Below are 27,756 nucleotides of genomic sequence, written 5' to 3' on the forward strand. Positions count from 1 at the left end.
GATAACGTTGTTCAGACCCATGGACTGTTGATTACCGGCCCCCCAAAGGAGAGGCTTCCTTGTTGGTAGAGAACAGGTCAGATACCTGTGTCTGGGGACAAATTGTACATCCAAGGGAATTTCAAGCAAAAGTCAAATGAACAGAGGAAGATGAAACAGGCTGTAATTTATTATAAAAATTAGGCCCAGGAAAGAGATGCTTCACAAACCGCCTGAACTGGAGAGAAAGTTCTCACTCTCACAGGGTGCCCGAAGAGGATCAGAAGGAAGCAGAAAAGAGCAGAGGTTGCCAGAGATAGGAAGCAGTGAACCATCAGAATATGAATAAAATAACCACTGCTGCCTTTACGAGACTAACGGAGGAGATTTTTCTGTTTCCGTGATGCCGCGTGCCTCCGTGCTCTAGGCGCTCCTGCTTTTCAGCCTCTTGCGTATTTACTACATATTCTCGTGTTTTCTAGTTCCAATGTGACCTCATTCACATTTTCATCAACTAAAGTACCAGTACTCAGAGACTAGCAATCACTTCTCTTCCTGAACGTCTGCTGCCAGGCGCTGTTCTTGGTGCTTTCACATTATTTCATCTTCATCACAAGATCAGTATTATTATCGCTACTTATAGATGAGGCCGTTAAGCAGCCATTTAGTCAAGGTCGCACAGCCAGCAGTTATGCAACAGGGATCTGAACTTCGGCTTTTCTTCTCAGGTTTGTGATTTTTCCATTTCACCTCAGTATAATGTCCTCTTATCTCCTTCCTGCAGTCTCTCCTCCTGCAGGCTTAATCCCACTTAGAGTTACTCAAATACTGTCTTCTTGGGTACTTCCCTATTCAGAAATGTAGAGTTACTCTGTTGCTTTTCCTCAGTTGTAAATACTGCATTCAAAGCTCTTTTCTACACCTCCCACCTTTTCTTCTGTCCTGTTGCCCTGCTGCCAAGTGGCAGTACTTCACAGAAGTATTGATACTTTCCTTTTGCATTACTAATACCATACAGTGCTCTGCATTTGGAATACTCTTTGCCTTCTATGTCTTCATAGCTTTCCTTCTGATTTGGTTACTTTTCCCACAGATGTTCCATGTTCCTCCTCTCCTAAAAATTCTTGTTCAAACCTTTTGTGATTGAACCCATTTGCTGCTTATTTCTAGATGACATTCCTTCTTCCCTTATAGGCTCGTCTCTTGGTATTCATAGGAGATTAGTTCCAGGACTCCCACAGATACCAAAGTCCATGGGTGCTCAACTCTCTTGTATAGAATGGAGTAATATTCTCATATAATCTATGCATATCCTCTCATATACTTTAAATCATCTCTAGATTTCTTATAATACCTACTACAATGTAAATGCCATGTAAATAGTGGCTGGCATGCTGGCAAATGCAAGTTTTGCTTTTTGGAACTTTCTGGAATTTTTTTTCCCCAAACATCTTTGATCCACGGTTGGTTGAGTCTGCAGATTCGAAACCCAGGGATCCACAGGGTCGACTGTATATTCACTGTGTATTGCACTGCTCTGTATTTGCTCTTTGGGTTGTTGCAGTCGTAAATTCTTGCATTATAAACCACTGTTTAAGCTCCTTTCAGGTGGATACTCTTGCCCTTTTGTATTTCACATTACCTCAAAGCACCTGGTAGAATTTTTGATCCAGAGATCATTTAAGCAATACTGACTAACTCAGTCCATTTGAAGTCTGTGTTTTAATCAGATAAAACTAATGGTGTGGTCATGTATAATAATTTAAATCATGGTATTTGCATCAAAAAAAATAGGATAATGATTTTTTTTCACAAAGTTGGTACTTACAAAATCACAGTATACCAAATGGGGTAAAACAAAGCAATCCCCACACCAAATGCACAGGCTATAATTTGTTTTGCTTAAAAACTGTTGTATTCATCATGCATATGATGACATTTACATACGAAGACATTTGAAATATTTAGATGTTGAAGGGTATCCAGTACTTTCCCTTTTTCTCACCCTTTTTTCTTTAACACATGAGTCCCACCTATGGCATAAGTTGCCTGGCAAATACAGACTTGTACTAAAACCAAAAGCTGCCCATGGCACCTCTCAGAGATGAGAATTTGAGGGTAACTCTTGGAATTGTGCTAGCCGATTTCAATCCTGTGTTTTCTTTTTTCAGGTTTCCTGAAATGCAGTTTTTCCAACAAGAAAATGTGAGAAAAATCCTTACAGATGTTCTTTTCTGTTATGCTAGAGAAAACGAGCAGTTGCTTTATAAGCAGGTAATGAAAATATCGTACAGGTGGCATCCATTGACTCAGAATTTTCTATACAGCTTGACAAATGATAGAGCAATAATGTAGCCTTTATTGTATCCAAAGTTGCATCATAATAGTAAAGCAATCAAAGAGCTGCTTGTCAGCTGCATGGTGAGAAAGGTAAGCTCATTGACGCACATATGCTTCTTCCTTATTATAAGACATTCCACCAAATTGTCTTCTATGAGGCATTCAATCTTTGCTTTCAACTTTTGAGAGTTTGTTTATAAACAGCATCTTTGAAGGCAATCTAGTAATAAAGCTTTTCAGAGTTGTATATATAAATATTGTTTCTAAGTACAGCATTTATAAATATGTGGCATGTCATGTAGAGAATAATCAAATGTCCTTTTACTCTTCAAAATCTACCAGTAATATAACTGCAGAAAGTTCCTTTAAACTTTCTGAAATTTATATGATATTCTTGTGATCTTGATGTTTAATTCATCTCATTATTAAAGAAGATTATTGGATTATGTTTATTCTTTTCAAAATGTAAATTTTTAATTTAATCTATAAAGAAGTATCTAGGTTTTCATTTAACCTTATGGGGTTCCAATAAAAATACGCAAAGTTAGATATTTTTATGTATTTCTCAAAATGCATATTAAGTGAGAATTCAAACTATATTAATAAATTCTCCAACAATCCAAAGTTATGACATCCAACTGATGACAACCCAAATTCAGTGTAATATAACAGAGAACATCTGCATGGTGAGAGCAGTGTATTTAATTTGAGATAGACTTAATTTGTTTAAAGATAATAAATCAGGTCATATTACAGTTGTCCTAAATAATGTATTTGTTATTGTGTACATGGAACATCCAAGGGAACTAATTTTATCTTAGTTTTGATACTAATAATATGTCTTTATATTAATTACATGGTGATATTTAGCTTTTAGAATGGGAAATGGAAAAATATATCCTACTCATAATGGCAACCAAAACTATAAAATGTCTAAAAATAAATGTAATAATATAAAATCAAAAGCTATATGAAGAAAACTATAAATGTTATTGGAGCAAGAGTTGAATAAATAGAAAAGTGATAACGTGTTTTTAGGTGGGAAGACATTAAGTAAAAATATTACTTCTTCCCAAATTAATATATAAATGTGTTATCATTCCATTGATAGTCTAAGTGAGAGAGATGGTTTTTAAAAACCGGGCACAGTGATTTTAAATTTTACACCAAGAAGCTTTATAGTCATTTTAATGGTGATAATACAGCTTAGTGGTTAAGATCACTGGCTCTAGACTCGGATCCCTTGATTTGAATCTCGGCTCCAACACTTTAAGTAGCTACCTTGTCTTAGACAATATACACATGTAACTTTTCTAATCCTTAGTTTCGTTGATGAGGGCAATGATAGTATTGACTCTGTAGAGTTAAAGACATGTAGTGCTCATTATGAGTTCATGTTGGTGGCTGTGATGGTGATCATTGCTACAGTCAGTATTAAATATGTTGGAGCTGCCACAGAATTCAGGGGAAGGGGAGAATGGCACAGGGAGATCTGAAAACTGTTATAAATGTTCTGTGATCAAACCAATGCGACAGTAATGTGGGAACTGAGAAATAGATCAGTGGAACAAGCTAAGAACAGGTTCAGTTGTAAACGAGATCTTCATATAAGATAGGACGTTTTCTTTCAATGGGAAAAGGATATTGACGTGCTGTATTTGGCTTTCTATCTAAAAAAGATTAAATTATACCATTATTGGGAGAAGAAATTCCAGATGGAGTAAAAATATCATTATAAAAACTAAAATTACATAAAAATTCTGGAAAAAACATTTAGGAGAACTTTTTTTTTATAATCTCAGGGTAGGAAAGGTCTTCCCAAGCAAGACAGGCTATTCAGGTCAGATATAAAGTGCAAAGACCAAAAACAAACCAAAAAGGAGACTGGGAGAAAATAAATCTCAATCAGTATATCAGGATTTTTTGGAAGCAAATAACAGAAAATTCCATTCAGAATGACTTACAGTCTAAGGACGTTATTAACACACTTTGCAGGAAGTCTGGGGGCAGAATGTTTCCACAGCATTTGTTAGTTCAGTACCTCAGGCTCTTCACCAGTGATCCAGGTTTATTTCTGTTTTTCTCTTCTCCTCTTCTCATTGTGTTGGCTTTTGTCATCAAGCCTGTCTCCTCAGTGTGCCCTCTTCTCTTTCAAATATTTGGAAGTATCTCACAGTAAAAGATTTGATGATAACAGATCAAGTCAGAATAAAATTATCCCAAGTTATACATTTGTTTCCTCTTTTTCTTTTGAGAAAGAAAAATCTAGATTCAGGAAATCTTATAATAATGGAAGCAAGTTCCATGGACAAGGAACCAAAATATCGTAACTGCACCATCCACCGTTTGTGAGGCACGCAGCCCACTGCGTTTGTGAGGAAGCCTATAAACAGATCAGACTCTTGATCATTTAGACAAAGTCTATCAATTACTGAATAGGAAAGTATTATTAATTTACTCTTGTGTATCACTTTCTAAGATTTAAATTACTCCCTGTTAATGTTAAAAATTCTATAGATTCTTTACATAGGAATAATCCCTTGCTGTAAAAGGACTGAATATTTTAGCCAGATCAAATTTAAGAAAAAACCTTAAGTTTCATCACAAGCTGCTAAAGCTATTATTTTGTACTAGGTGACACCCCGTTTAACATCGACCATATTGTTAATAGTTATGGGATTTTATTGAATTAATGAGACTGTTATCATGTAGTAGAATGTCTTGCTGAGTTAATTGAAACTGCAGAGATTATATAAATGGTATTAATGAACTTTGACTGCCTGATGCCTCAGCTTTAATAAAGACTGCTTGGTGGGCTAAATGAACACAGGCAGATAAAAGAACACGTTCAATTTTGTGAGCCTACAGGCTGTTGATGAGGAAAACTTTGTTACCTTTCTTTTCAACTGGCATGAGTTTGGAGTGCAGTGACTACTAAGGATCCAGCAGGGAAAAAGGCTGTAAGCAAGCAGAAACGCTAATGGTGTGGATGGACGCAAAATACACATCTTGGGAACGAAGAAGTGTACCGACAATACATTCTTTTTCATTATGCTTTGTCAGATTTACAGCATATTGAATTTATGATCATTCTTTCCAGATAGTTCCCTTTTCCTTTAAAGATGTCTGTTTGCTTGCCACTTGTAATTATTAATCAGGTTTTTACTAGTCTAGAATTGAGAGTAAAACAAGTAATCTCTTACAAGTCTATTCGAGAAAAATATCCCTAGTTTGGTTGGAAGTCAACACTGAATGTGTAAAAGATTGTCTTAATGGTATTCAGGGGACTCTTAATTTCCATTATACAAAAAGCACTTATTTATTGATGGGAAATATTGAAATATAATTCAGGATGATTCTTTTCCATTTCTCATCTTATCGTAGTTCAGCTTTTACCCTTGTGTTGATAAGTGAAATATCTACCCCTCACTATATTGAGTGGAAGCTATTTCATTCATTCAGTCACTATGCAGTGAGCACCTTGTATGTGCCGAGCCTGTAGGAGGAGCTGGGTTTGTCTGTGTATGTGTGTACATACGTATACATAAATGTATCACTTGTCCCAGTTTATAACCTACAGTACTTCTGTGCTCATTTTATTATCGTGTGTCTTGCTGTTTAGACTGCAGGCTCCGTAATGGTCAGGAGTTTGCCCACTCCATTCACTTTTGTGTTACCAGAACGTCATAGGTAGTTAATAGATAATTTTTGGAATAAATGCAGGTGAATGATGCATGAGCAAAATCTGGAGAAAGGAGTGTCACAGAAACTAGAGGGAAGAGAATGTTCAGGGAAGGTGAGAAGATACATTTAGGCAAGAACCTGTTCGTATTAAACCAGCCTTAATTAGTTAGAAAGCATACTGCAGGGAAGAATTCTATGCAGAAGATCTCTGCCGCCACCACCATCACCACCAACACCCAAAGCCTAGTAAGAAACCTAATAAAAACTATGCAGTTCCACATATTTTTGGATTGGAAGATCTGGTGTTCTTAAAGAAGTCTGTTTTCTTCAAGTTAATTTTAATGCAATGGCAATAAAAATTGCAGTATTTTGTTTAGCATTTTATGTAACTAAATTACATTTTCATTTGGATGAAAAGATGTTAGAATAGGCAAGATAATTTTGAGAAAAAGAATAGAAAATATGGGGAAATGGAGTATTTTACAGCTCAAGACATTACAGTAGTAAAGTTCCTGTTAAGAGTATATAAACCAATGGAATACCAGTAAAAAATCAGAAAAAATGAGAGCTAAATATTCAGCTTATGATAAAGATGACATTTCAGAACTCTTGGGAGAAGACGGATTATTCAATAAATGGTGATTATTCAATAAGTTAGTTTAACACTTTGGGAAAGAAAAATACATATTATTCTTCAGGGCAAAATTAAATACCAGGTGGGTAAAGAATTAGCTGTAAAAAAGGAACCTGTATATTTAATCTAATCTCAATATGAGGAAGGTCTTTTTGCCATAAAAGCAAAATAAGAAATCATGAAAGATGATTTATTGATTTGACTGTTTTAAAGTATACAGCTTTACTATGACATAATCAAAATTAAAAGGCAAGTTATAAACATGGGAAAGTGTTTGTAACAAAAATAACTAAGGGTTAATTTCCTGAATTGCTGAAGAACTATTACAAATCATCAGGAGAAGGGAGACTCTTCATTAGGAGAAAATGGGCAATTCATTAAATAAAAATGACCACTGAAATGTTTGTCTTCAACCTCACTAGCATTTAAATAAGTTAAAACAACTATTTGACTGTAGAATTTGACAGGATTTTTAAAAAACACTACAAATAAAGATGAGGGTATGTGAAATGGTGATTTTTATGCCCTAAAGTGAGGGAATTATTTCTAAAGGGCAGGTTAATTGTATATATCAAATGTCTTATTAGCTCATTTACCCAGAAATTTTACTTCTTGGGACTTTATCCTAAGGAAATTATCAGAAATAAGCAAAAAAGATTACCGCAAAGATATCTATCACAGTTTTAATTTTTCTTCCTTTTCTCTTTTGGCCTTCCTTCCCTTCCTTCCTGCCTTCCCTCCTTCCTTTTTTTTTTTGTTTTTGTTTTTGTTTTAGATATTCTGTAGTTCTGTGCAGTAAGTAACTATTAACTTTCATGATTAAAATTATGTCACTTGGTCTTTGGAATAATTTGAGATTATTTTAGAAGAATAAACCCCTCATAACGATTTTAAAGCACATTAGCAACACTTAATTCCATTCTTTATGGGTGTGTACCAAGTTCTTCTAAGGAATAGTCTTTTCAAGATTTGTTTAGTAGGAGACGGTCACCTAAAAAGATTGAAGTGATGTGTGGTAATTTGTCCCAAATCACAAGTAAATTGTCAATGGATCATAAATAATTTTGTAAAAAGTGTAATTAAGTCCTTCTCATTCAAGGCTAGTGATAACTTATAAATGAACTCTGACAGAGTTTCCTTTTGTATTACTTTATGATAATAACTAGCGTCCTACGAACAGCACAGAGCTGCCAGACCGTGCAGAGGTCCGTGTGGCTGTCCTTCCATCACAGGAGATTTTCTCTAATCCCATCGGCAAAAACTCTCTCTTCTCTCGGCTTCAGTATTTTATTGTTATTTCCTGTAGAAGCGGGGTTTTGTCTTCTTTTTTTGTAAAAGATCATCGTAGGCAAAAGGAAAATAGTGACACACTTTAAGAGGCAGAAAATAGTACAATCCATTTTTAACTTGCGAAAATATGTTTTTGATGCCTAAGTAGGGAAAAAAATCTCAGCTAACAAGGCGGGTCACTGATGTGGAATATCTTATTTCCTCACAAGAATGGATAAATAATGGATTTTTATAATACTCCTTTGAAAGGCAACTTAGTAACCAATATACCTTTTTGTTTCTATGCCTATGTATGTAATCCACAGGTAAACACGATATAAGGAAAAAAAAAGTTGTATTGGTGAAATCACTAAATGAATTGAAAAGTAAACTTATCGTTGAAGTAGACAGGAAAGAAAATTATGGCCATCTTGGCTTAAACATGTTGAAAATCGTACTTTAAAAACTTCGTTTTCTCTCATACCTGCTAAAGGTTGTTTCTTTTATTATCCAGCATTTCCAGCTAGCTGACTTCAGCTCTTCCTAAATCTACAGACATCCTAATTTTGAGCCATTATATAATGAAAACATTGGATGTAATTTCCTTAGGTCTACAGTTCTTAGTTGCCCTTCTTACTGCAGATCTTTACACTGTAGCATATGATTATAATTTGCATAAATGAAATTCATATTTATGAGTACACATCCTGAAGCAACTGACAGGTGCAAGGTTGTCTACCATGCCGATTTATTGTTTGTTGTGTCATTTAAAAGAGAACTGCTCTCCATGTTTTAAAGAAGAATACCTGCCGTGGTAGAATTGGAGTCAAGTTCTAAAACTAAATAAAATCTCACTTTGTAGGTTTTTATGTTTATGCTCTTCTGTATAATACGAAAATGCCTGGGGCGGGGATCAGCTGCAGAGGCTTTTAGCTGAGCCCGTCTGTCCACCAGTGGAGTCCGGACATGCCCCCGTCCCTTTCTCTGGCTCTATTTCAGGGCATGCACGAGCTGTTGGCTCCAATGGTCTTCACCCTCCACTGTGACCACCAAGCCTTTCTTCATGCCAGTGAGTCTGCACAGCCAAGGCAAGTTTGTATATGAGCTCCATCTATTTTGTCAGCCCTGCTGTAATCCTTTTTTAACCTCAACACCTTTTCTATTGAAGGTATTTTGTAAATTGTGAACATTTGGTTGTGTTTCATGTGGCTGATGATTAATTCCGCTTAATAACTGTAATCCCATTTCAGCTATGGGGCAAACTTGGAATTCTAAATATCTTTGCAAGTCTTAGAGCTGTACCAAAGGAAGACATGTAACTGATGGATCAAGAAGAGGAAATTTTTGTTGTAATGGCAAAGTGCTGATGATTGTTAATATTCATACGTTCTATCCTCCAGTGGCCCATTCTTTCACAGTAAGCTGTAAGAGAACCTTATGTGTGAGATATTTTGTCCTCACCAGACTCAGTTCAGTTCATAAATAGAACAGTCCCCCAAAGAACCCCAGTATAAAGAAACAAAATGACTTCTCATGTTTTTGAGATACAATTACTGAAGTTATTTGCTGAGATAATAAATTAGTGTATCTTGTATTTAACTTAGGCCGATTGTTAGAATTTATTTTCTAACTTAAGATACCCTAACTAGATGGGCCAGAGAGGCAGCCGGGAAGCATCTTGGGACTGGAGAGCTGAGGGATTATAAAACTTCCTCAGGAATATTCCACAGGCTAGCCTCTCTCTGTGCCGAAAACAATGGATTAACATATAATATTTCATGTGTTTATCTATATGATCTTTATTCATCAAATGTAGCCATCCATTTTGCTGAACATATATTAGGGCATTTGTCAAATCAACTTTTGTTTACTATATTGTAGATTAGTATCTTCTAGTTCCTTTGAGTTTTTCTAATTATACTAAATTTATTGGATCTGACTATAGTAACCATATCTTAGTTGCTGTTGCCTCAGTTATTCTGAAGTATGATAAGGTTGCAGTTAGTATTGGGATCCTGTTTTCATGCCAGTTTTATCTTTTTAAAAACACATATGCAGAATATACTCCATAGGAAAGTATACACGATTGCAAATTGCTTTTTTAAAAAATAGCTTTTAAATGAGTTCTACATGCTTCTTTAACTGTTTCAATCCTTTATAAAGTAAAAGCAGCACGAAAATAGATTTGGAAGAGGTGCTGTCACTGATTAATTGATGTTAAAACATAATAAAAATAGAAGCCATTGAAAGAAAATAAATTACTGTTTTAATATGGGATATTTGACCAGTAACTATATATTTTTTTGTTTTGTTTTGGACAAGTGATAGACTGTGGAATAATCAGTTGATTCTAGATCAGGCACATTCAAGGAATGTATTGTCACATTCAGTTTTGTTATTTGGAATAATTAGATAGTTGCCTCATTGTGGTACAGACAGGCAGCTGATTTGTTTTTGATCTTTATAGAAAGAAATGATTTCGTTTGTTAATGGAGTTGCTCTTTTTATTGAAAAAAGGCTAACTCTTTTTCATTTACACACTATATGAAAGTTGGCTTATGAGTATAGAATAAGGCAACCTCTGCATCTCCTTCAATTAAAAAATTACACATTCTGATTGATTGTATCGCTTTTTTAAGTGAGGAAATGAAAACTCTCTTGAACCCTGAGTATCTGGAACATGATGCCTAGTAAGTACAAAAACTTTCTGTTTTTATTTTTTTACGCCATTTTTACTTTAATGAAGATTTAACATAGGCGTTATATTATTTTTCTAATTTTTAGTGCAATGTTCTCACAACTTATGGAAACTGCTGAACCTTGGTTTTCTACTTTTGAGCATGATGGTCAAAAGGTAAATCTTACAGTACAGATCTTTTCAATATATTTGAGGGAACAAATGATTTTAGTAACAACATATAATCAGAATAAAAGCCATTATTATCACTATAAAAAAATGAAAATATGAGGATACCTGTGGAGTAAGTTTGAACTGGGGGTCTAAATCATATCTCTAATTGTTGACAGATTTACAAAGGTAATATAAAAATTTTCATATAAATAAATAGAAACTTTCTTTTATATGTGCATATATTTTGCATGCAATATAATTTCATAAAAACTATTATAAACTTTGAATGAAAAGAGTATTTATCTACTTGATCTGTGCTGTCCTGGTGAGTTGATAGGCACGGAAGTATGTAGATAAACTCTGTGTCGAATAGGTTGTTTTGCTTTTACTAATGCATCACTAAATTGAATTTATATGTTTAGCATCAATACCATTTATCCTTACTCTCTCTTACCCTTATTCTTTTTATTTTCCTAATAATTTTTATTGGAATATAGTTGATTTACAATGTTGTGTTAGTTTCAGGTGTACAGCAAAGTGAATCAGTTATACGTATACATATATCCACTCTTTTTTAGATTCTTTTCCCATATAGGCCATTACAGAGTATTGAGTAGAGTTCCCTGTGCTATACAGTAGGTCCTTATTAGTTATCTATTTCATGTATAGTAATGTGATTTTGTCGATCCCAATCTCCCAATTTATCCCTACCCCCCCACACCTCCTGTAACCATAAGTTTGTTTTCTACATCTGTAACTCTATTTCTGTTTTGTAGATAAATTCATTTGTACCCTTTTTTAAGATTCTGCGTATAAGTGATATCATATGATATTTTTCTTTCTTTCTCTTACTTCACTCATATGACAATGTCTAGGTCCAGTTTCATTCTTTTTATGGCTGAGTAATATTCCATTGTGTATATGTACACATCTTTATCCACTCCTCTGTTGATGGACATTTAGGTTGCTTCCATGTCCTGGCTTTTGTAAATAGTGTTGCTGTGAACATTAGGGTGCACGTGTCTTTTTGAATTAGAGTTTTCTCTGGATATATGCACAGGATTGGGATTGCTGGATCCCATGGTAATTCTATTTTTAGTTTTTTAAGGAACCTTCATACCATTCTCCGTAGTGGCAATACCAATTTACATTCCCACCAACAGGGTAGGAGGGTTCCCTCTTACCCTTATTCTTTAACTGTAATTTTTATTGTGAAATAATTAACATACCGTAACATTCACCTTTTTAAAGTGTACAATTTATTGGGTTTTAGTATATTCACAAGGTTGTGCAAATGTCCCCACTATTGAATTTCAAAGCATTTTCAGCACCCTAAAAGGAAATCCTTTTAGTCCCATTAGCAGTCACTCCCCATTTCGCCCTCCTTAGAGCCTTGGGCATCACTAATCTACTTTCTGTTCCTTTGGACTTGCCTGTTCTGGACATTTCATATAAATGGAATCATACAATATGTGACCTTTTGTGACTGACTTTTTTCACTTAGCATGATGTTTTCACGGTTCATTCATGTTGTGGCATGTGTCAGTACTTCATCCCTTTTCAGGGCTAAATAATGTTTCATTGCATAGATATATGCCACGTTTTGTTTTTCCATACCTCAGTTGGTGACATTTGGGTTCTTTTCACTTTTTGACTATTAAGAATGATGTTGCGGGCTTCCCTGGTGGCGCAGTGGTTGAGAGTCCGCCTGCCGATGCAGGGGACACGGGTTCGTGCCCCGGTCCGGGAAGATCCCACATGCTGCGGAGCGCTTAGGCCCGTGAGCCATGGCCGCTGAGCCTGCGCGTCCAGAGCCTGTGCTCCGCAACGGGAGAGTCCACAACAGTGAGAGGCCTGCGTACCGCAAAACAAAACAAAAGAAAACAAAAACAAACAAACAAACAAAAAAGAATAATGTTGCTAGGAACATTTGTATACAAACTTTTATGTGAACATATGTTTTCAGTTCTCTTGGCATATCTCTAGGAGTGGTATTGCCGAATTAACTGTCATTTTAAACAACCATATATGCTAACTTAGAGATCATTTATTGGAAAAATTGCAAATTATTCTGGCAAGGGCTGTTGTTAAGAGTTTTTGGTATATTATTTTCTATATGACTAATTTATTTTATGTTAGTATAATTGAATGAGTTCTAGTTAGAAACCACGTATTACTCAGTCCCTTCACTCCGTCTCTTAGCAAATGAGATGGATAACTAATGCTTTTTATGCCTTTGGTCGAGGTCAGGGCGAACTACTGCCTGCAGGCCCATTTGGCCTGCCATCTGTTTTTGTAAGGCTTGTGAGTTAAAAATGGCTTTTACATTATTAAATGGTTGAAAAAAATATCAAAAGAGGAATAGTATTTGGTGACGTGAAGATTATATAGAATGCAAATTTCCATGTCCATAAAAAAAGTTTGGTGGGGATACAGCCATGCCTACTTGTTTACTTACTGTCTTCGGCTGCTTTCTCGTTACAAAGGCAGAGCTGGGTGGTTGCAGCACAGACTGTATGACCTGGAAGGTCTCAAATGTTTACCATCTGGCTCTTTCCAGGGAAAGTTTGTCTACCCCGAGCTTAGGTGATAAAGTCTTACTCCGGCTGTATATCACCATGCTCCATTCCGTAAGGGTTGTTACAAGGGAAGTTTGCTGTAAGCATGTGTGATGAACAGTAGCTCTATATTCTCAGCAGGTGATCTGATGGAGTCATAGACTTATGTGAACATCAGATTTTGAGCAGAGTTTTTGAAGACATTTAATTAACAGGCCTCATGATCATTTTACGCAGTGGTCATTTTGTATTTTATAACTGATTCACAGCATCTGAGAAACTGAATGGTAAAAATGAGAGGGCTGCCAGTTTTTACTTTTACTTACTCATATTGCTTTCACTGAGTCATGTCATGAGAATGGTAAGACAACACAAAGACATTTATTTTATCAAAGAACACATAGATGTGACCTCTGAGAATTTATATTAATTATTTGTGTGTATCAGTGCGTAATATATTCCTAAAAAGCGTATCTAGTGAATCCCTTTTTCATCCTCCCTTTTTGTTCTTTTTCATGATTCGATCATCTTTTTAAAAAGAAGTTCGAGAAATTAATGTATCACCCATCGTGCAGGTCTTCTAGTTTGCCAGAAAATTCAGTCATATCACTGTGCATGCTGGCTAGTTTAGCGACGTACATTTTATAGTAAGACTTTCTTGATGAAGGAAGCAGTGTGTTGGTTTACATAATGGTGTGAAATCATTATCTTGCTGCATTGCTCAGTCTGTGGCCTGGCAATGATCTGTAGAACACACTTTGCGTACCACTAATAAGTGGTTAGAAAAGTTTTCTAGTTTTATCGGTAGTTGTGGCTGTCTCATTTGATCATATATGTTATATGCAAGTAGCATTCTTTATAATAAGAAATCCTGAAGATAAGGAAGTGTTTTACATTTACTCTATCTTCACTGTTTTTGATTTTTTACTGTTAGATAAGCTGTGTGCTGTTTAGCATTAAGTGATCAGAAACATTACTTTCAAGTTTTTTAAGTTTAAGAGATTTTACTATAAAGTATTCTGAGCTCAGGGGAAATCCTTTTAAGTTAAAACATCCTATTATTTGAAGAGAGTACTAGATGTTACAAAATCAGAAAAAGGTGTTTTGGATGTACTATTTTTATAATAAATGAGCACAATATAGAGGTTTCCCTTTCTCCTGTCTATACAAATTAACAACAATGAATTGAGCCCTAAAGATTAATATGGTCTTATGTCCTTTGGACCTAAATACTCTAGGGCAGACACTGTAGGAAGTCCAAAGGACTGCTTTTCTTTTTTAAGACTTGAAATGATCCTGGACAGACAGATGGAGCCCCTTCTCCTTGGACTGACACAGGACCCTCCCCTCCTCTCTTCTGTGCTTTCTACCAGCCTGATTAGTCACAGCTCTCACGCAGAATTCAGAGCTTTTTTTCTGTGTAGTTCTTCCCTCCAAATGATGAGGGCAAGAGCTTACCTTTTTTATCTTTATGCCCCTAATTGCAGTCCAGTGACAAAAAGATGTTATTCCTTTCAGAGATCTCACAGTTTAGGAGGAAGACAAGTAGAAATACATACTGTGGGAGCAGAGAAGAGGATAATGAACTAGACCTGGCACTTGAGCCAAATCTTAAAATACACATGGGGGCTCCTCAGTGGGGAGGGGATATTTCAGGTAAAAGAATGGCATCCCCAGTATCTCTGGAAGCACAGTGAGAACAGAACTAGATGATGGAAAGCCTTGCCGACCTGGCTAAAGAATTCAAATTGTTTCGTTTTGTTTTTCCCAGAGTGAAAATAATGGGGAGCTATTAAAAATGTCTAAGGAGGGACTTCCCTGGTGGTCCAGTGGTTAATACTCCGCACTCCCACTGCAGGGGGCACGGGTTCAGTCCCTGGTCGGTTGGGGAACTAAGCGTGCTGTGTGGCATGGCCCAAAAAAAAAAAAAAAAGTGTCTAAGGAGGGCAATCTGGCATAATCTAATACCTGCTTTAGATAGATCACCAGGCATTTTGGAAGATGGATTTAAAGCAGACTAAATTGGGGGGGGGGGCAGCAAGACGAGGAGTAAAGGAATGATTAGGGCCCCAAGTCAGGGTGTTGGCACCGAAGAAGAGACATATACAAGAGTCCCCTGAGTGGTTCTGAGGAGCTACAATTGGCAAACCAGGTGTTCGTATGGAGGATGGGTTGAGGTAGGCATGGGAGAGGATGAACATGTTTTTGAGCGGAAGGTGATGAGCTCAGTTGCAGGCCTGCTGAATTCGAGACCCTTCGGCAATCCAACATTCTTCGCCGACATTTGAGCGTGTGGGAAGCACTCCAGAGTTCTAGGTTACGAATACAGATTAGGAAGTCTTTGGAGAATGGGTTTTGGTTGAAGCACTGTGAATGACTGAGCTCACTCAGGGAACTGCATGTAAGTAGAGATTAAACTGAGACCAGAACTGTATGAAAAAGCAGCATGTGTGAAACAGAAACAAGAATTTGAACTAGAGTAGACTGAGGATGAGTGACAGGCAGATAATCATGAGAGAAGATGCTATAAATCCCAGTATTGGAGAGAGGTAGAAACTGGGAACTGTACGTCAGAAGAAAGGTCAACCATGATATATTAGGGTATATCATCAGACTTGAGGGGGCAATTGACGTTTACATGAAAGCATTACAAGGAGTTACAGATCTTTCTTAATATTGGGTGGCAGGAATGGAAGTTGTACTGCCCACATAGATTTTTTTTTTTTAAGTCAGCTACATTTTTGGTCTGAAGAATTTAAAAATCTTTCTACCGAGCTATTTAAATTGATCAAAGGAAAGTTAGAGGATGTCTTCTTTTCTAGTACTGGTTTGCTTTATTTCTTGACTTTTTTATAGTTTTGAGAGCTCAAAGTAAGACAGTTTTTTTTTTTTTTTTTTTTTTTTTTTTTGCGGTACACGGGCCTCTCACCGCTGTGGCCTCTCCCGCTGCGGAGCACAGGCTCCGGACGCGCAGGCTCAGCGGCCATGGCTCACGGGCCCAGCCACTCCGCGGCACGTGGGATCCTCCCGGACCGGGGCAGGAACCCGTGTCCCCTGCATCGGCAGGCAGACTCTCAACCACTGCGTCACCAGGGAAGGCCAGGACAGTTTTCAATTACTTTTTTTCATGTTTAACTTTTATGCCACAAGAAATATATTTTCCTCAGAGTGTGCCATTTAGGAACTATGGCTGCTGCTGAGACAAACTGGCCATGGACAGATAGACTAGTGGCCACCACTACCTCTAGCCAAAATTATCTTATAAGACTTAATGTCACCAGATAAAGTGGTCGAGGGAATACAAGTAGAAAATTTTTAGAAGATATTTCAAGGCCTTTATGGGCACAGTCATCTATGTGACGATCAGTTTATGATCCCACATTTTAAGCTTTTTTCCTGAGTTGGTTAAAGTAGTTGTTGGTTCTTCTCTAAACTTCCATTGATAAATACGTTCAAGAATGATGTCCATGTATTTGTTAACTTCGCATTGAAATAAGACATGTTCCATTTTTCCTGTGTTTAGGGGAAAGAAACCCTGATGACTCCTATCCCCTTTGCTAGACCACAGGATTTGGGGCCAACAGTTGCTATTGTTACTAAAGTCAACCAGATCCAGGATCATCTACTAAAGAAGCATGATATTGAGCTTTACATGCACCTGAACAGACTAGAAATTGCACCACAGATATATGGGTTGTAAGTATTCACGTTTAAATTTCAGCAACACCTAATTATGATTTATGGTGGTTTCTATATGTTTCAGATTCATAGAAGTAAGAGTAAGAGCTATGCCGGCTACATTACATTTCATATCTCCTTTTGTGTTCTGTGTGCCAGACTCTGTGCTCATTGCTTTCATATGTCCTGTTTCATCTAACATTACCCCTTTGTTACAGAGGAAGAAACTGAGGTTTACAATAAACTTACACATATTGAACAGTGAAGTCATAATTCAAATCCAGGCAGAATTGGCTCTATAATCTGCAGAGCCAGTGTAAAATAAAAATGAATGGCCCTTTAAAAAAAAATTAGTGGGAATTTCAAGATGGCAACAGCAGATCATTAAACCAAGCATTCTGAGAAGTGCGGGGTCACACTGATTGTACACAGTGAAGCCAGCCCGGAACCCAAACTATCCTGTAAGATATTCATGTTCTTTCCATTTTATAGTGTGCTTATCTGCTCTACCCTCAGAAGTGCATTTCTAAAAGTAAGATAAATGTCCCTCACAGTGAAAATAATATATTAATCATCTTCAGCCAGATGACTTCTGTAACATGCTATAGCAGAATATGGGGCCAGTTACCCTTAGGGGTGTGTGTGTGTGTGTGTTTGTGTGTGTTGTGTGTTTGTATGCATTCAGTGGCTTATAACATAAGTAGGCAAATTAGAAAGATAGCAACTTTAATAAATATGAATTAGTGTGTAGTGCTACAGACAACAAAAGGATCCTTTAAATAGAAACAATATGACATTTATGTCTGGTGCTGGGCAGTTCCCTGGTAGATGTTTCCTGCAAATCCCATCTGTCAACTAGATAGAACGTGGAAAATTGAGAAGGAGTTACTGAGATATACATAGTAGATGCTCAATGAATATGAATTCATATTTCTGCTCTCCTGTTTTCATGATGCCTGTTTTCATTTCTGTGACGTAAGCTTGATTTCATCATTGAGAGCAGCTCTGTCATTCCCAATGGAAGTGAGAAAGTTCTGGGGAACGTGGGTCCTCGGCAGCATTGTGCGTTATTAATGAACTGGCATTTCTTACACTTCAAAGTCTAGCTAATATATTTGTGATTATAGAGTAAAGATTTATTTTAAAATACCTCGTGGCAAGGTCAGGAGGCAGATTCTATATTCCTCTCTACTCTGCACTCAAAGAATTGGTTTACTCAAATACAGAAATCCATTTTATAGCCTCAAGAATTTTTGCGAGTCTAGAAATTGGTCTTAAATATTGAAGAAAGAAACTAATGTCGGACACGTTGATCATTTCTTTGAAGTGCTCTATTATTTGTTACCTCTTTGGCCAAGCTGGTGCTTCACATTATGGTGGTCGAGGCATGGACTTGGGTACAATGATTTATAACTAGTGTGTTCTGGTTTCCTTATCAAACATTAGTTCACATCAGCTTTCTCTTCATAATAATGATTCATAGAGCTTCTTTGATATCCAGCCAGCACCTTCCCAATAAAATTCTATGATCCATGACATAATTACTCTTAATCCTTTCAAGTTTATTTTCAGCTGTACTAACAAAATTAGGGCTTGCGGTAACCACAGTTGACTCAGTTATCCCTTTATTTTTGTATAGAATCTCACCTGCATTATCTAAAAATATGTAATTGTTTTAATCTTTGAAGAAGTCATTCATTCTCTTAATTGGGCTGTACTACATTTTATAGTGTAAGAGTGTTACTTTCTCATATCACTTATTAAAGTTGATTTTATTATTTCTATTTGTGGGACAGTGTGGTTGAATTTTCCTATGTGTTTATGCTACCCTAAGCTGTACTGCTCACCTGTATATTTCCTATTGATGACTGTGAGAATCTTTGGGCCCAAAGGACAATATCAGTATAATATAAAATAGCAGTTAGAAGCACAGGCTTTGAAATGAAACAGACCTGTTTAACCACCTAGAGCCTTGGTTTTTTCATCTGTGTAATGGAGATGAAAAATAGTGGTACCTGCTTCATGGAGCGCCTATGAAAATTAAATCATAATATATAAAAGTCAGTGTTCAGTTTGGAATAAACATTCAATACATGTTTAGCACTGCTTTTGTTGTCATTATCTGTCATTATAATTACTGAATTAGGATATCATGGCTCTATCAATGTGATGTACCATGTGATTCACGCACCCTTCCAGCTCTGGCTTTGGCTTTCTATGTTTGCTTCCCTGAAGCATACAAGTTTCTACTTAAGTGGAAACATAATAGTTATCCTTTGCACCAGTGGTTCTCAAGAGATAGTGTAGAAGTGGAGAGTGAACTTTTAGAAACAGATCATAGCAATTTGGCACAATAATTTTATGTCCTTGAAGGTAATAAATTTTGTGGGTCTTTATCTCATGGAAATGAATTGAAATTGTTTCTTTTATATCATGCAAGTAATATAAATCTAAATAATTGCCGATGCTACTGTCTGTTGCTGTTGGGAGAAAGTTGTTTACATGGTGGAGAAAGGGTTATTTAGCAAAATGAAATTATATCCCATATTGAGTCCAGGTTTCTAATTTTAGTCACTCTTAGCAGTTGCATGATACATTAAAATTTATTTAAATCTGCCCTCTGATATGGGTGTGGTTATCTTTAAGAAAATGATTTTATAATTACCCTGTTTTTAGAAGTAGTTTTTCTTGTGTTTTTCATAGGAGAATATATGTGGGAGTCTCCTGATGTAGCAGATATGCCATATATAAATGCATCTGTTGCATTTTGCTAATAAATGTATTTAACAGAATTAGAATTAATAATTAGTGTAAAAATATTAATTGTACAAACATTGGCTAAAGTCATTCCAAATTGGCTTATCTTAATTTTAAATCAATTGATGATATTTATCTTGAAATATGGGAGTAAGACCCCTTGAAATCTTGAATGTTATATGATAATTTGCTTATTAATGGGATTATTTTATGTATTTTAGTGCATTGTCTCCTGGATAATTGTAGCTGGTTTTTCTGTTAGGAAATGTTAAATCAACTTACTATTTAGGTTAAACAAAGTTAATTTGCAATTAAATATTTAATACTTTCTAAGTGATACTATAAAATAATATTTCCTAAAAGTAATTTATACTGTTTTTCATTAACTTTATGAAAGATTACTCCTGTTGCACCTAAAATGAAATTTCTCTTACGTTAATTCAAATAATTAACATCTTGAGTTGTCTTTTGCTTGCCAATTATTGATAAGTATTAGACTTTTTAAAAATTAAGTTCTGTAGGGGCCTGTCAGTGCATGCCTACTAATTTCCAAAGTAAAACATTGACTGTATCATTTCCAACTTTCCAAGGTGATTTCTAAGAGTTGCTGTTTGGTATCTTCATTTTTAATATGAGATTAAGAATGTCCTGTGATTTCATCACTTGGGAATTATTTTTGTGCAGAAGCCTCTAAAATATTACTGTTACAGTTCCATCCCTGAGTATGTCTTGTTTTGAGTCCAAAAGACCCTTAATCACAGCAGATTCAAATACAAAGATTCAATACTGTTTTCTTAATACTAAATACTATAAATACTCTTTTATAAAAAGACCAAAAATTGAAGTTTAAAAATAACAGTTTTTGCTAGGCCAGAGTAACTGTTTTATTATCACTCTTAAATATATTGAATCTGTATATTTTTGACTACATATTATACTTTGATATGAATAGAATACATAATAAGCATCTATGGGATATGCAATTAATGTCACTTTTGAGGAAAGACCCTCATAACACACTTGGGCTTTGGCATTCTTAAATTACGAGCTCTTTACAGCACACATGGGATAGATTCCATATGTCCCAAATGTTTTTTATACCTCTTTCATTTCCCTTATTTCCTATTTTCTGGATTAGCAGTTGTTTTGCTGTGGTGGTTTCTAGTAATTTAATTGAGGAGGTTGTTGGTTATTGATAAATAATCTGCTGAATTATGGTATAGTTTCAGAATATTTATATCACATTTTATTTGTTATAACACATATCAGTGTGATTATGTATGACTACCAAGTTTTTTAAACTGATACTGGAAGTGTAAACATAGGGTAAAAATATAACTCTCAGTCATCAAAGTCAATATAATTACCCACCTTAAAAATTCTCTCTCTCAACAGGTTAAGAAATAGCTTCCTATTCAAAACACAGTTAATGATTGAAATATTCTTTTCTTTTCAATGAGCTTTATGTTATGTATTAAACATAAAATACAGAATGAGGGATTAGAAGGTGAAGAGCCAATGATACCTTGTCATACAGCACTGGGCATTCCCCCCAAATTACTCCTTTTGAAAACGCTGGCTTTTTTCCCCTCCTACAATATGTGAAGAATTATGATTAAGAATTGTGGGGAAGTATAATAAATTATTTGAAATATTGGTTAATAATTGTTAATATTTATTATTTCCTGTGGACTAGGCATTGTCCCTAAAGGCTTTACGTTGATTATCTTATCTATCCTCACAACACATTGGGATAGATGCTGTGATCATCCGCATTTTGAAGATGAGGAAATCAAGGCTTATAAAGGCTTATTTAGATCAACTAGCTACCAAGAAGCTGAGCCAGGTTTTGAACTCCTGAGCCTACATTCATACTCTAATTTGACTAGAAATATGAGTGTGGTAGAAAACTAAGGTACCCAAAGGTACTATGTATCAGATGGGACCATGAGTCAAATGCAGGGTGAGCAGGTAAGCAGCAAAGACCAGCCAGGTATGAGGCCCGAAATTAGAGGAGTCTTGTTAGTGGGGATCAGAAACCAGCCTAGTAAGGAGGAAATGGAAAATCAAAGGCACTGGAGGCCTGAGAGCTATAGCCATGCCAAGAATCAGGACAGAAAGAGCACAGCATCTTCTGCACAAAGGTAGCAGCATCAGAGATGTAGGTAAAATAATAAGCCACTGCCTGAGGCTTAACTCTTCTTGTCCAGGTCCAATACTGGCCTTATTTAGGTCAGGCCACTGGATAGAAAAATAAGAAAGCAGGTGGAGAAGGGGTGGTTCTGCTACTTTAATCTTTAACTTGACCTACAAAAAGAGTTAATTGATGAAATAGAAGAAATAGAATCTGTACTGACAAAGTAATCATGAATTTTAAGATAGGCCAAGAAGAAAATGCTTTGCCTTAGTCACACGTGCAGAAATTTAGGGAAAGTACCATCCACACATCTTTCTAGGTAAAAATATACTCTTCCCACTGAAAGGTGAATAAAAATGAATAATTCAAAAGGGGAAAGCAGTTTCTTAAAGGATTGCTCAAAAGCAATGTAACCAGTAAGATATGGTGTTTACAACTGAATGCAGTTGTCAAAAATAATCATCTCAAGAGCAGTCAAAATAATTTATAACATTATTTGGATCTTAGATCTACTTAATTCTAGTGAATAATTCAAAGTGGGAAAGAAGTATAAAAGTTTGCATAATTTATCACACTTGAAGGAATATATACTATTTCACTGATATTTATAATCACTAAAGAAGTTTTTTATTTTATAAAACTTCTATAAAATAGTATCCATGCAGTGGGATTGTGAGGATTAAATGAAAAAATATCATTTAGAGCACAGTAGTTGGCATGTTGTAAACACTCAAAAATGTTCATAGGTATTAACTTCCATGTGCTAAGTCCAATTGCCTGGCTCATAAGACTCACTAAGTAGTCATAATAACAACAACAACAACAAGGGCTTACAAAGGAAGCATAAAACAATAAAACAAGATGACAAATGATACTGTCAAACAGTAGGTATAGTACTATACCTAAGTGCTTTAAGCTCTCCTAATAAAAGACTATTCTTGATTGACTTTATGGACAAAATCCAACTACATGCTACTTAAAAGAGACAGCTAAAATACATTGATCTGGTTTGGTAAAGGAATACAGAAATGGCAATAGTAATACCGAAAAATACACTTTGAAACGAAAACATTGAAAAAGAGTATTCTTTATTAATAACACATTCAATTATAATAGCCTTGAATTTTAGTGTGTAAGATCTATGACAGCAAGGAGTTTGTCTGCCTTGTTCATTAATATATCTGAGATGCCTCCCTAACAGAACCCACTACATGGTTAAGTATTCAGTAAATATTTTTGAATCGATGCATGAATGGGATGGAGGTAAAAACAAAGGAAGTAAAGGTCATAAACCAATTATATAAGGAACTGATTATTCAAAATATCATTGGTGGAAAATCTGCTATTTTGAGGAACATCAACTAATAATTATTTAAAAAATTAAAACTCTAAATAATTACTGGAAAACATACATGAAAATATAACTATAACCAATCTTCCAATGACCATGGAGTTTTCTAAGAAAAGTAGCAATGAAAGACATTTTAGAGAGTAAGTTTAAATTTGGAGTAAGACTACTCCAAAATTTCATTCCAATAAAATTCAGTGCAAAGACAAACTTTTTTTGCAATGTACACAAAATATATAAAGAATATAAAGCAAATTTGTATTCTTTATATAAAATAAGCCCTTAAAATTAGTAAGAAACCACTTTACCTATAAAGTAGAAAAATAAAGTGAACCAACAATGCATAGGAAAAAACAATCAATGGCCAACAAATATAGTAAAAAGGTTTCAACTATTCAAATATTTAAAGAATTATAAATTAAATAGCAAAATATAATTTTCATTTGGGTTGATAGGATTGGAGAAAATTTTACTCAATGCTGATATAATTAATTTGGGAGTTGATTGGGAAAGGGAGTAAAATACCTGATAAACTTGGGCTCCTTGACTCATGATTCTACTTTTAAGCTTTAAGGGAATCAGAGAGCAGAGGTCTGTATAAAGGTATTTATCACAGTATTATTTATGATATGAAATGGGAACTAATTTCTAATAATAAAGGAAATAATAGGGTAAATAAGTCCATGTGATGAAATTATGCCATAATTTAAATGATGTATTTGTGGAATCTGTAATCCCAAGAGGTGATGCGTATGATATAGTCTAAGTGAAAAATCAGGAAGAGAAACCACATAATCTATTTTCCTAGTTTTAAAAAGTATATATGTTTTAAATGAAAATTAGCCTGAAAGTAGTGTTAATACTGGTTATCTCTGAAAGGGAATAAAGAATTGTGTTTATTTTCTTTATACTTTTTGCTGTTTTCTCAATTATCTCAATTTAATCACAGATTGATTTTATAAGAATTTTTAAAATATGAGGGCAAACATAAGGTACTTAATTACTATTAGTGGGCACATACGTCAGTATCCAGAAAACTGAAATACTTTGAAGACATATTTGAACCATTATCAGTAATCTTTGAAGAATTAAGAAAAGTGGAGGTCATGGCAAGAATACTTAAAGTAAAAGAAAATCTCTATTTTAACATCTGCAGTGGAATAAAATGTATTTACCTCCATCTCTGACAATATTTTATCACTTTTAAAAAATAGATAATCTGTAATTCTTTGAAAGGGAAATTGTTTTATATAGATCTAGCATGTGTTCACCAGAACAGTTTGGACAAGATAGAACTGCATTTTCTTTTCCATCAAATTACAAGATTAGAGAAAAACTTTTGACTGAAGTTTTTATTTCACCATTTTCTTGTAATATTCTTTTGCTCAAAATGGAGGATTTGAAGACGGAGTGATACTACATTTGGGCTGAAATGTAGCTTTACTTAACAACCATGTTTGAAGAGTATCCATGAGTGTGCTGTGACCTAGGTGGAATGGGGTCCTGGTGGCCTGCCACAGGGCTTTGTTATTGGCCCTGCACAGAATCCCAGCATTCTGGGATTAAGGATCTTTTGGAAGGTCGCTCTTGTAGCTACTCATGAAATGCTTCAATCTCAATTGTACTATTCATATTAAATTAATTGAATATCTCAACTTGACCAGTCCCTTGTTGGGGAGTTTGGTACCATCACAGATAGTTGCTTATTTCATGGCTGATTTGACTTACCTGTCCACTCTACCTCCCAGTGTAACATAAGATATTTTAATTCCTGATAAATGTAAGGCACTTGTTCACAGGGTGCTCACAACATTACAAAGTGAAAAAATAAGTGAGGTTTGAAGTAATATAGAGTTAGATTAAATCATGGCTTTAAGGTCTGGCAAGATGGTGGAGAAGAGCGTGAGCTTACTCCTTCTTACAGAAACACCAAAATCAAAACTAACTACTGAACAAACATCGACAAAAAAAAAATGCTTGAACCTACCAAAAAAGATACCCTACATCCAAAGACAAAGAGGAAGCCACAGCAAGATGGTAGGAGGGGCACAATTGTGATAAAATCAAATCCCATACCTGCCGGGTGGGCGACCCACAAACTGGAAAACAGTTATACCACAGCAATTCTCCCACAGGAGTGGAAGTCCTGAGCCCCACGTCCGGCTTCCCAGCCTGGGGGTCTGGCAATGGGACGAGGAGCTCCCAGAGAATCTGGCTCTGAAGGCCATCAGGGTTTGATTGCAGGAGTTCCACAGGACTGTGGGAAACAGAAACTCCACTCTTAGAGGGTGCACACAAGGTCACGTGTCCACCAGGACCCAGGGGAAAAAGCAGTGACCTCATAAGAGACTGGGACAGACCTACCTGCTAGTATTGGAGGGTCTCCTGTGGAGGCGGGGGACGGGTGTGGCTCACTGTGGGGACAAAGACACTGGAAGCAGCAGCTCTGTCATGTACTCATTGGCGTGAACCCTCCTGGAGGCTGCCATTTCCTCCCCAAGACCTAGCCCCACCCAACAACCTATAGGCCCCTGTGCTGGAACGTCTCAGGCCAGACGACCAACAGGATGGGAACACAGCTCCACCCATCAGCCGACAGGCTGTTTAAAGTCTTCCTCAGCACACAGCTGGTCAATAAACACACCCCCTGACATGGCCCTGCCCACCAGAGGGACAAGATCCAGTTCCACCCCCCAGTGGACAGGAACCAGACCCTCACACAAGGAAGCTTGCACAAGCCTCTTAGATAGCCTCATCCACCAGAAGGCAGACAGCAGAAGCAAGAAGAACTATAATCCTGCTGCTTGCAGAATGGAAACCACAATCACAGAAAGTTAGACAAAAGGAGTTGGCAGAGGAATATGTCCCAGATGAAGGAACAAGATAAAACCCCAGAAGAACAACTGAGTGAAGTGGAGACAGGCAATCTACCCAAAAAAGAATCGAGAGTAATGATAGTGAAGATGATCCAAGATCTCAGAAAAAGAATGGGGGCACAGATCGAGAAGATGCAAGACGTGTTTAAAAAAGACCTAAAATAGGGCTTCCCTGGTGGCGCAGTGGTTGAGAATCTGCCTGCTAATGCAGGGGACACGGGTTCGAGCCCTGGTCTGGGAGGATCCCACATTCCAGGGAGCGACTAGGCCCGTGAGCCACAACTACTGAGCCTGCGCATCTGGAGCCTGTGCTCCTCAGCAAGAGAGGCTGCGACAGTGAGAGGCCCGCGCACCGCGATGAAGAGTGGCCCCCGCTTGCCACAACTAGAGATAGCCCTCGCACAGAAACGAAGACCCAACACAGCAAAAATAAATTAATTAATAAATTCCTACCCCCAACATCTTCTTAAAAAAAATTAAAAAAGACCTAGAAGAACTTAGGAACAAGCAAACAGAGATGAACAATACAATAACTGAAATGAAAAATACACTAGAAGGAAACAACAGAGTAACTGAGGCAGAAGAACGGCTAAGTGAGCTGGAAGACAGAATGGTGGAAATCACTGCCATGGAACAGAATAAAGAAAAAAGACTGAAAAGAAATGAAGGCAGTCTGAGAGACCTCTAGGACAACATTAAACACACCAACATTTGCATTATAGGGGTCCCAGGAGAAGAGATAGGGGAAGGACACAAGAAAATATTTGAAGAGATAATAGCTGAAAACTTTCCTAAGATGGGAAAGGAGACAGTCACACAAGTCTAGGAAGCACAGAGAGTCCCAGTCATGATAAAGCTAAGGAGAAACACTCCAAGACACATAGTAATCAAACTGGAAAAAATTAAAGACAGAGAAAAAAAAAATTAAAAACAACAAGGGAAAAGCAATAACATAGAAGGGAACTCTCATAAGGCTATCAGCTGATCTCTCAGCAGAAACTCTGCAGGCCAGAAGGGAGTGGCATGATATATTTAGAGTGATGAAAGGGAATAACCTACAACCAAGAATACTCTACCCAGCAAGGCTCTCATTCAGATTCAACCGAGAAATCAAAAGCTTTATAGACAAGTAAAAGCTAAGAGAATTCAGCACCACCAGAGCAGCTTTACAGCAAATGCTAAAGGAACTTATCTAAACGGAAGAGAAAAATGGCTTATCTAAGCCACTACTAGAAACAAAATTATGAACGGAAGAGCTCACTGGTAAAGGCAAACATAAAGGTAGGAAATCATCTGCACACATATATGACATCAAAACCAGCAATTGTGATAAGAGGAGAGTGCAAATGCAAGATATTGGAAATTGATTGGAAATTAAAAGACCAGCAACTTAAAACAATCTTGTTTTTATATAAACGAAAGCAGGAGATATATTTGATAATAATATCAAATAAAGTAGACTTCAGAACACAGAGAATTAGCAGCGACAAAAGGGATATTCCATAATGGTAAAAGGGTCAGTTCACCAAAAGGACTTAGCAGTCCTAAATGTGTGTCCGTTAAACAACAGAGCTACAAAATATGTGAACCAAAAACTGGTAGAACTGAAAGGAGAAAGACAAATACATGTTTATAGTTTGAGACT

At 36.2% G+C, this 27,756-nt stretch overlaps 1 protein-coding gene across 8 annotated transcripts in view; it reads left to right on the forward strand.

The window, feature by feature from the left end:
- TBC1D5 (TBC1 domain family member 5) overlaps positions 1–27,756 on the forward strand; it is a 548,696-nt gene that overhangs the window by 317,438 nt on the left and 203,502 nt on the right. For 6 of the 8 annotated variants that reach the window (XM_049710184.1, XM_049710183.1, XM_049710187.1 and 3 more), the window contains 5 exons: positions 2,151–2,253; positions 8,906–8,998; positions 10,550–10,596; positions 10,691–10,760; positions 16,839–17,011. In XM_049710184.1, coding sequence (XP_049566141.1) covers positions 2,151–2,253; positions 8,906–8,998; positions 10,550–10,596; positions 10,691–10,760; positions 16,839–17,011 — 486 coding nt within the window. The remainder of the gene's footprint in view (positions 1–2,150; positions 2,254–8,905; positions 8,999–10,549; positions 10,597–10,690; positions 10,761–16,838; positions 17,012–27,756) is intronic. The other 2 variants (XM_049710188.1, XM_049710191.1) reach the window with 2 other exon arrangements.

Source organism: Orcinus orca, chromosome 5, assembly GCF_937001465.1.
Source record: "Orcinus orca chromosome 5, mOrcOrc1.1, whole genome shotgun sequence".
Lineage (NCBI taxonomy): Eukaryota > Metazoa > Chordata > Mammalia > Artiodactyla > Delphinidae > Orcinus > Orcinus orca.